The sequence below is a fragment of the Peromyscus leucopus genome, chromosome 1 (assembly GCF_004664715.2).
Source record: "Peromyscus leucopus breed LL Stock chromosome 1, UCI_PerLeu_2.1, whole genome shotgun sequence".
NCBI lineage: Eukaryota > Metazoa > Chordata > Mammalia > Rodentia > Cricetidae > Peromyscus > Peromyscus leucopus.
Window position 1 is genome coordinate 31970519 of NC_051063.1, and position 10398 is coordinate 31980916.

General features: G+C 43.1%; 1 protein-coding gene across 8 annotated transcripts in view; it reads right to left on the reverse strand.

Moving 5' to 3' along the window:
* The window catches only part of Vti1a (vesicle transport through interaction with t-SNAREs 1A), a 318865-nt gene extending 308473 nt beyond the window's left edge, over positions 1-10392 (reverse strand). For 3 of the 8 annotated variants that reach the window (XM_028875086.1, XM_028875090.1, XM_037206054.1), the window contains exons 1-2: positions 9920-10392; positions 3368-3426 (exon numbers count right to left, since the gene is read on the reverse strand). In XM_028875086.1, the coding sequence (XP_028730919.1) occupies positions 3368-3426; positions 9920-10013 (153 nt within the window). In that variant the 5' untranslated portion in view covers positions 10014-10392. The remainder of the gene's footprint in view (positions 1-3367; positions 3427-9919) is intronic. The other 5 variants (XM_037206049.1, XM_028875087.2, XM_028875085.2 and 2 more) reach the window with 4 other exon arrangements.
* Between the last annotated feature and the right edge of the window lie 6 nt (positions 10393-10398).

Sequence of the window (10398 nt, forward strand, 5' to 3'; positions counted from 1 at the left end):
CCAAGAAATGCTCAATCATACCACAAGAGCACTTGCTCAGCTATGTTCATAGCAGCATTGTTTGTAATAGCCAGAACCTGGAAACAACCTAGATGCCCTTCAACTGAAGAATGGATAAATAAATTGTGGCACATATACACAATGGAATACTACTCAGCAGAGAAAAACAATGATATCATACGGTTTGCAGGCAAATGGATGGATCTAGAAAAAATCATCCTGAGTGAGGTAACCCAGACTCAGAAAGACAAATATGGTATGTACTCACTCATAGGAAGATGCTAGATGTGGAACAAGGATGACTGGACTGCTACTCACATCACCAGTGAGGCTACCTGGAAAACGGGACCCCAAAAAAGACATGGAGAAATGGATGAGATCTACATGAACATCCTGGTCATGAGTGGGAACAATGAAGAGCGACGGTCGAGGGAAAGAGAGTGGGAGATCCTAGCTGGATCAAGAAAAGAGAGGGAGAACAAGGAATAGGAGACCATGGTAAATGAAGACCACATGAGAAGGGGAGGAAGCAGAGAGCTAGGGAGGCCCACTGAGATCCACAAAGATACCCCCGCAAAAGACTGCTGGCAACAGTCGAGAGACGGCAGGAACTGACCTACTCTGGTGATGGGATGGCCAGACACCCTGATAGTTGTGCCATAAACCCCATCCAAGGACTGAGGAATCTGGATGCAGACATCCACGGCTGGGCCCCTGGTGGAGCACTGGGAGTCTAATTAGTGAGAAAGAAGAGGGTTTAAATGAGCGAGAATTGTTGAAGCCAAGGTTGGATAAAGCACAGGGACAAATAACCAAATGAATGGAAGCACAGGATCTATGAACCAAAGGCTGAGGGGCCCCCAACTGGATCAGGCCCCCTGAATGGGTGAGACAATCATTTGGCTTGATCTGTTTGGGAGGCAGCTGTGCGTTGGTGCCGGGTCCTGGGCTCATTGCATGAGTTGGCTGTTTGAATCCTGGGACTTATGCAGGGACGCTTGGCTCGGTCTGGGAGGGGGGGACTGGACCTGGCTGGACTGAGTCTACCAGGTCGACCCCGGTCCTCGGGGGAGACCTTGATCTTGAGGAGGTGGGAATGGGGGGTGGGCTGAGGGGAGGGGGAGGGGGGCGAGAGGGGGAGAACAGGGGAATCTGTGGCTATTATGTTGAACTGAATGGTGTTGTAAAATAAATTTTAAAAAAAAGAGACAAAAAAAAAAAAGAAAAAAAAAAAAAAGAGAAGGGGGCTGGAGAGATGGCTCAATGGTTAAGAACACTGGCTGCTCTTCCAGAGAACCTGGGTTCAATTCCCAGCACCCACATGGCAGCTCACAACTGTCTGTAATTCTAGTTCCAGGGGATCCGACACCAAAAAAAGAAAAGAAAAGAAAAAGAAAGAGAAGGAAGGAGAAAAGGATAAAGACAGACAGGCATTAGAAGCTGTGGAAACAGAGATGGAGACTATGGTAGCAGCCTGCAGCACCTACAAGTCATATGGCACAGAGACAGTCAGTCATTCTGACCACAAGGAGAACAAGAGACAGTGAAAGCTGAGGAGCAGCTCTGCAGGTCCAGTCATGTCGACCCCAGGAAAGAATGCTGTGCAATGGGGGACAACTTCCTCCTTGAAACCCCCAAATCTGCTGCCTCTGGTACATGGCTCCATCACCAAGTCTTATCTAAATGTCAGGCTCTTGGGCTGCCCTCTAGAGAAGTCTCTGCCTTCCCAGAGATTCAAAATGCCCTTGAACTACCTAAGGGTCCAAGAAGTTCTGAAGAGAAACAACACTCAGGAAGCCTGAACCCTAGCCACACCTACAGTAGTGCTGCAAAAGTCAGGAAGGAGTCAGTATTAGCAGTTAGTGGAAATCTCCAGAAAACTGCCCTCAGGCTACAGTACAGGTACAGAAGGAACACCAAAGGGTGACCTCAGGACTCAGACAAGCTACCCACCCACTCTCTCAGCCCATGATACATAGCAACAATCCATCCAACAGTTTCTACAACACTTGGCTTTCAACACCCAAAACTGAAACAAAATACATGTCCCTCTTTTGCTCCCTTGGATTTATCGTCATGAAAAGGCAGTGTATGAGCCAGGGCTCTAGGTATAAGACACCCAGGCACAAGGCCTATAGAGCACACAGGAGAGTGTGGGACCTCGGGCCCCACATTTCCTGCCTTTCTAAGCCTTGGTCCTCATCTATAATGGTGGTGGCAACAATCTAGACATCACTCTACCATGATTCTCTGATGCTCCTACAGGGTTCTCTGTGCATGAATGTGATTTTCTAATAAGTCTGTCCACATCATGTCTCAAAGTCTGTCCTCACAGAGCAACTGAAGAATGAAATATCACTCGCTGGGACAAAGAGCAGGCTTGCTTCCAGGCTGCTGTATGTGGCTTATTGCCCAGGCTTTGTGTTCCCGCTGGAAGCAAGTGTTTGCATCTCCTCGGTGGAAACTGGGGCTCAGGGAACTACAGCAGCCACACTGACATCCGGGCAGCTGCTTCCGTTGTAACAGGAGGCTTCAGCGTCTGACTCGGGAGCCTCCCGTATTTGGGAGCTGCAGCAAACAGCTCAGTCAGCAAAGTGCTTGCCACACAAGTAGGAGGATCTGAGGTCTGATCACACAACCACATAAAAGCTGGCTGCGGCGAGATGCATGCCTGCAATTTCAGTCCTTGGAAAAGAGACACGGGATCTTTGGAGCTCGATGGACAGCCATTCTAGCTGAGTCAGTGAGCCTGGGGTCTAGGGAGATCTTGCCTCAAAACAGATGGTGGAGAAAAATTGAACAAGACACCTGATGTCAACTTCTGGCCTCCACACCAATATGTACTTACGTGCACACTTATGCATGTACACATGTACACACACACACACACACACACACACACACACACACACGCATAAATGAACATGTACATAAACACACACACCCAAGAAATCTCACATCTTCTGTGGACATCCATAGGGACTGGTGAACTTCTTCAGCTTCTAAATTGGTGGCAATTTCAGACTTTTATCAGTTTTGAAAGACAAGTTATCCCACAGGGGGTTTGAGAGAGTTAAAGATTATAACACAATGCACTTCCCCTAGTGTGTGGTGTGCCTTTACCAAACATTAGCTACTAAGATCATGTACTAAGAGAGTGGTTCTTAGGCGGTGTATTCTGAAGGAATATAAATTGGAGGTTGCCATTTAATGAGCCACTTTATTAAGAAGAATAAAATCTCTAGAAGCTATTAAATCTGCTTTAACCTGAAAAGCAATGAAGTGGGAGCGTGCATGCACGCAGCACCCACAGCAGGTTCAGGGCCGGCTCAAGGGGCGGTGTTTAACACACCCTAGGGCTACGCACCAGTTCTCGGGCCTCTTCAAGCTGTTTCTCCACGTTGGCAACCATTTGCTTCTTCTCATCTAAAACAAGCGATATAAAAGAAATGATGATTATACAACATAAACTGAATATGCAGTGTTCTCGACCTTCCTAACGCTGCAACCCTTTAACAGTTCCTCATGTTGTGGGGACCCACAACCATAATATTATTTTCACTGCTACTTCATAACTGTGATTTTGTTACTATTATGAACTGTAATGCAAATAGCTATGTTTTCCAATCGTCTTAGGTGACCTCTCTGAAAGGGTCATGTGACCCCACTAAGGGGTCAAGCCCCACATGTTCAGAATCACTGCTCTAAAGCCTCGTTTTTTAATATACCCTTCTCCTTTCTGATCAACCACATCAAAAAAAATGGAAAGTCAGCAGATCATTCTGTGGGGGCTGGAGAGATGGTTCAGCAGTTAAGAGCACTGGCTGCTCTTCCAGAGGACCTCAGTTCAATTCCCAACATCCAAACGATGGCTCACAACCATCTATAACTGTAGTCTCCCGGGATATGATGCCTTCTTCTGGTATGGAAATATACATACAGGCAAAACACCCATATACATCAAGTACATAAATAATCTTTTTAAAAAATCATTCTTAAGTAGCTTACAAACCATAGTGAATGTTGACTTTGCAGTATGTGGAGATACAAAATCCAACAAAGAACCAAAGTTTTAAGAGGTCACATATTTACAAGGAAGACTTTTTCCCTGGTGGAGAATATGCCAAAAAATATCAGATATAGTGGTGACCTGAGACATTTGCTAAGTCACCATTGTAATAAATTGGAATCACTGGTTTATGACTATAATTTAAAACTCATATATAAAAACACTTGCACAAAGCAGGCAAGGTCTTGTAAGTCTTTACTATTATAGACTTTCAGTAGTGTTAAGAATAAGGTCTGAGGGGCTGGAGAGATGGCTCAGAGGTTAAGAGCACTGACTGCTCTCCCAGAGGTCCTGAGTTCAATTCCCAGCACCCACATGGTGGCTCACAACCATCTATAGCAAGATCTGGTGCCCTCTTCTGGCCTGCAGTCATATATGCTGTATAAATAAATAAATCTTTAAAAAAAAAAAAAGAATAAGGTCTGAGGCTGGAGAGAGGGCTCAGCAGTTCCGAGCACTGGTGCTCCTGCAGGAACTAGGAGTCAGTTCCTAGAACTGCATGATGGCCACACCTGCCTGTAACTCCAGCTGCAGGGGAAGCCCAGCACTGCATGCATGTGGTGCTCACACATGCGGGCAAACATTTATATACATAAAACAACATTTTAAAATCATAGAAAAATTAGATATTTAGTCTTGACTTCTGACTCCAAATCCAAACCCACTGTCTTACTCACTGGTTTGGGAACCTGGACAATAAATAATTTCTTTCTAAAATCTGGCCTGTATTTTCTAAATGGAGTTTTAAAATATACGTGTACGTGCGTGTGTGTGTGTGTGTGTGTGTGTGTGTGTGTGTGTGTGTGTGTGTGTGTTCCAATGAATGACTTTTAAACTGTGCGGTGCTGAATCTCAATGGTTTACTTAGATACTATAACAAGCCATAATCTCAGCCCCTTTCTCTAGCAGGTCATCAAATTCATTTACAGACCCCACCTACACTTCATGTTGACCACTTTCAGTTTCCTGCTCAGCACCCTTTTCTTTTCAGCAAGAACACCCTCTTCTCTCAGACTCCCATCTGCCAGCAGGACAGAGAAATGCTGCTCTCTTATACAACTCTACCTTCCAGTCAACAGCTGGACTCATCTTCAGTGGCTCAACCCCTTGCTCAAACTGGGGTTGGGGAGGTATATACTCAAAGAAGCCAGTCAATTTTCTAGAACATACTGATTTCCTTCCAAGTAGTGAGGAGGGTTGGGGCACAATTTACATTAAGAAAGCCTGTCAAACAAACACCACCTCAGCCTGCTGTGGGATATCTTTCTGTATGCTGTGAATATGCGTTGCTCTGATTGGTTGATTAATAAAGCTGCATTGGCAGGGCAGGATGGAGTCAGGTGGGAAAATCCAAGAGAGATATTGAGAGGAGAAAGGAGAGTAAGGGGAGACGCCAGCCGCCATCCAAGGAGCAACATGTAATGAATGGGACACAGGTAAAGCCATGGACCAAGTGGCGATACACAGATTGATAAGAATGGGTTAGTATAAGATGAAAGAACTAGCTAACAGAAAGCCTTCCATGGGCCATACAGTTGATAATTAATATAAGCCTCTGAATAATTACTTTATAAGCGGCTGCAGGACCTCAAGGCCAGGTGAGACACAGGGAAATTTCCAGCTACATCAGCCAGTTGATCAAAATTAACATTAGCAGTGAAAAAGCATTCTGAGTATGTCCTCTTGATATTCTGGGATGAAAATGACCTATTTGGGTCTCTCTTCTCCAAAACCCATCATCCCAGGCTAAAAATGAGAGGAAAAACAAACAAAGTGGGAAAATCCCAATCAAGGAGTGTTCTGCCAGTGTCTTACTGTGACTCCAGTAAACCATTTGCTCATTAAAAGTGGGGCATTCCAAACTTACAGACCACAGGAGTCTAAGAAGCCATGACAACCTAATCTTTTGTAGGATCCATACCTGGATCCTGGGGCAGCAAAATGACATTAGGTTTAAAAAGGAAAAGAATTCTTTCTAGTTTTAACCAAGACAATATGAATAAAGTACGGATTTCAGTCAATACCAAAAAAATACAGATTGAGGACTTGTAGCAAACATATCAAGGTATGGTGTTAACATGGGCTGTTGACATGGGTAAATGGAATTTTTTTTTTATTTTTATATAATTTTAACTCTTCTAAAAGAAAAAAGTTTAGGACCAGGATATAGCTGGTTGAGTGTGTGTTTAACAAAAGATTAGTCCTTGGGTCCAACCCACAGTACCACAAATACAAAATGAAGCCATGATTTAAATTGACTAAACTAAGGGTGCAAGATCCCTTTGGATTTTGAGTATACACAATGTATGTAAATGTAAAAATGAAAACGTGTATATGCATACATGACACAAGTTTCTATGAATGTCTACTATCTAAAGATGACTAAAATTCCACAAATACTTGTTCATAATGCATAGCTGGGTTATAGAACAACTAATGCCTTTTTCCTGATACTCAACTGAAAAATATTGCATCTGACAACTTCAGTGGTCTCCTAAACCTTCTAGGGTGTGATATAGTTCCTCCATTAGATTCAAGCATCTTCTAAAAGACATCTGCTTTCCTCCATCACTGTTACTCCCCTCCCGGGATTTTCCTCCTTCCTGATACCCTGAATTCAAAACCATTTCCACTTCCACATCCCACAGCCCTGAGCAGACTTCTTCAAATGCAGGTTTTCATCAAGAGACTTTAAGCTCACTCTAGTTTAGGCACAGAAAGGAAGGGAAGATTTAAGTGGAAGGTTCTCTTTAAAGTACAGTTACCAGGACAAAGTCTGGAGAGCTAGATCCTGGACAACCCCGCCCACTGCCGACTCAAGCACATGGATTAGATGACATCGCCATGATTCTGTCATGCTTCTTTGGTTGTGCTGCACGACTTAGTACTCTAACTCTACGTCTCTGTGAATGGGGAAATTCTGGTGAGGGCCCTCCATCTGCCCACTGTAATGGAAGCCGGGCCCCGGTGGAGTACTCTTCTGCTAAGGAATTCACTCCCAACACCACAAAGTCGGGATCTGGAAATGAAGTGAGTTATGGTCCCAGCTCATTGATTTTCCTAACTTTTGAACAAAACAATAATCATTAAAAATCAATCAAACTTTAAATTCAGTAACCACAGAGTATTCATTAAGGGACTCAGTCATCTAAAAATCATAGCTATTAAAATTAGTTAAGATTCAAACACTTCAAAGAGCAAAAGTTTTTTTTTATTGATAAAGCATCACAGAGTAATCAAGTTTCTTTTTAAATTTTCAGAATTTTTTTTCTATTCTATTTAGAAGTCACCTTAATACATATACATGCACAATATAGAGTAGTTCATTTCCACAGATTCTGGGTACTCCAACCTAAATAATTACTGGAGGGAATGAGCTACTTTGACTTTAAACTTTGCTCCAATTTTTTTTTTATCTTTTTTTTTTTAAAAGATTTATTTATTTATTATGTATACAGTGTTCTGCCTGCATGTGTCCCTTCAGGCCAGAAGAGGGCGCCAGATCTCATTACAGGTGTTTGTGAGCCAACATGTGGTTGCTGGGAATTGAACTCAGGACCTCTGGAAGAGCAGTCAGTTCTCTTAACCACTGAGCCGTCTCTCCAACCCCAATTTTTTTTATCTTAATTCAAGAAATTATGACTCATCTCCTGGTCTATTTCAGGTGAGTGACACAACCACTCTGATGCTGTGGGGTAATATAATGACTAGTAATTATAATATTAACTTAAAAGTAGTAATTAAAAATAAAAAACAGTATGTTCCTCTACTGCTTTTACTATGGTTAAATTATTAGTTCCTGTTAGTTCATAAACTCATGAAAAAAAATATCTTTTTTCTCTCAATTAGCAGATTAAAAAGACAGCAAGCACAAGTCATTATTAAGAGGAAAACCACTGTATTTTAAAGAGCTATTTAATTATTCAAGTACACATTTTTTCCCACAGTGCCAGCAATACAATTTCCTTTCCAATGAATATGGTTGCTGTGTTTGGGCCTCACGTTACACTACACATAAGAAGAGGCAGAACAGTATCTTTATTTTTTAAGACACTTAATTCAACTGTTTCCTTCTACGTGGTAAGGATTTTAAACACAAAGGCAAGAAAATTCAATTGTAAGAAAACCTATTTTCTTAGGAGTCTTCACAGCTCAGTACCCTGGATGATATTACTTTGTTAAACAGTCTTTCAATACTAAAGCTATTTGCCCAAGAAATATTTCTACTGTTAAAAGTAAACAAACAAAAAGCACATTAAAATACAAAATGAGCAAAATCCAAGGGCAGCTATGAGTCCTGGTGCTCTGAGGCTCTGGGACTCAAAGGCAGAAGTCTCAGACAACAGTGACAACAAAATCAGATGATCTTGGGCAGCGGAGAAAAGGGGGGTCAAAGAGCACAGCGAGATGAAGTATCATGAAGACAGGAGGCCACCATCCACTCTGTCCACCAAAAATCTCTGAGGCAACACAGCTCCGCGGTACATGCTACCTCGGCTCTCTCCTCTTGTTCCCTTACTTGAACTCTAACCTCTTTAAGACATCATCCACCTCCTTCAGAACTAACTGGGACTTCGGGAGATGAGTGGGGTGTTAAGTTCAGAGGTCCTGGCTTCAAGCAAATATCCCTAGTAACAGAAAACAGGTGGGAGAGGGGGACAAGGAAATAAAGGAAGAAAATTATTTATAACACAAAGATTGGGGGAAATTCTGGAAAGGGAATAAGGAACAAGTTAGATCCAAGAGAAGTTATTGCTGGCATCTTGGACTGGACTGACCAGGTTAAGAAAGTGATATAACCCACAATTCTGCAGACCAATGAGAATCATCTTTTCTAGATAGTATGCTCCAGAGCTGAAGTACAGACAAAATCAGCAGCCCAATGGCAGTTCAATTTCCCCAATGAAACTGAGCCAAAAATAAATAAATAAATAAAACTCATAATTTGTTCCTAACTACTTAATTCTGTACTTAAAGAAAAATAAATCCTAACACAATATCTTTTAAGTCATGAGATACCATATTACAATCACCTGCTTATTCACAAAAACATTCTTCTGAAATGAAAATTCTGAAAAACATTCTTGGAAAAAAAAATGTCAAGGAAATTAGACCTGACTCCCACCTTCACACTGTTGACAACCTAGCATGGAGGGTAATACCTGAGAGATGCGGAATTTTAGAAGTGAGCAAAATTACCCTGTACCAAGTTTTACATAACAATGGATTATAAATACCCAAGAAGGATGAAAAACACAAAATCAGGGGAGAGGTCTGAAAACCATGAATCCTAACAGCTAACACAAAGGGCTTCACCGAAGTATGTCATTTCATCTTTAATGAGAGAGGTATGATTCTCTCCAACCAAGAAGCAAGATGAAAACTTGCCTGGGGGACAACTTCTATGTATCAAGAGTTAGTTGGGTTGGAATTAAGGCATTCTGACTCGTCACTCTAATGTGCCACAAATAAGGCTAATAGTAAAATTTACTAAAACGACAACACTGCTGCATTTGGAGATCCACAATTCTGACACTTTCATACATTTTCTTTGAATACTGTTATCTTTATAGTTTATCAAAAAAAAAAAAAAATCTACATGTAGAGCAATGTTCCCAAGGTTATACAAGCTTTAAAAGACATGGGGTAGGAATTCAACTCCACCCCCAAATGGTATCCATGCAAGAAGCTCTTTGCATTTGAAGCACTTTTGGAGTCTAAGTCAAGACATCCCAGGGACGCCAGCACCACCCACACCAGCCTCGGGCCCAGGAGACCGGCTTGCCCAGGTGGCGGTCCGCAGCTCCCGGCTCTCCAGGCCGCCCCCGCCCGGCCGGGCAGGGTACTCACCGGGAGGAAGTCGAGGGACCCTGGAAATCTTGCTGGTGATTTCAGCACTGAGCACTGCGAAGTCCTGCTCGTAGCCTTCGAAGTCGGAAGACATGGCAGCTCGGAAACGGGCGGCCGCAGCCGAGGTCTAGCTCAGGGCAGGACTCACGAAGGGCGCCGGCCCTCGGCGCAGGGACCCTGGGAAGAAGCCTCCACAGCACAGCGGGAACCCAGGACAACTCCCAACCCAGCCGCTTCCTGGTTGTCCTTCGCAGTCCTTATCCTCCGGAAACTAAGCTGCCTGCGCCTTTTCTTTTCCACTCAGTCTTCGAGAGTAAAACTAAGGGAAAACTTCACTTTCAGTGTTCCCTAGAGAACTATGAAAACCTGCATGCTCTCGGGGATCACCAAAAACACTGACCCACACTCTGCATTCAGGGAAACGGCTGGAGTTTCCCCAACCTGTGAGTCGTTGCAGGCGCCTGCTTTCGGAGGGAAGA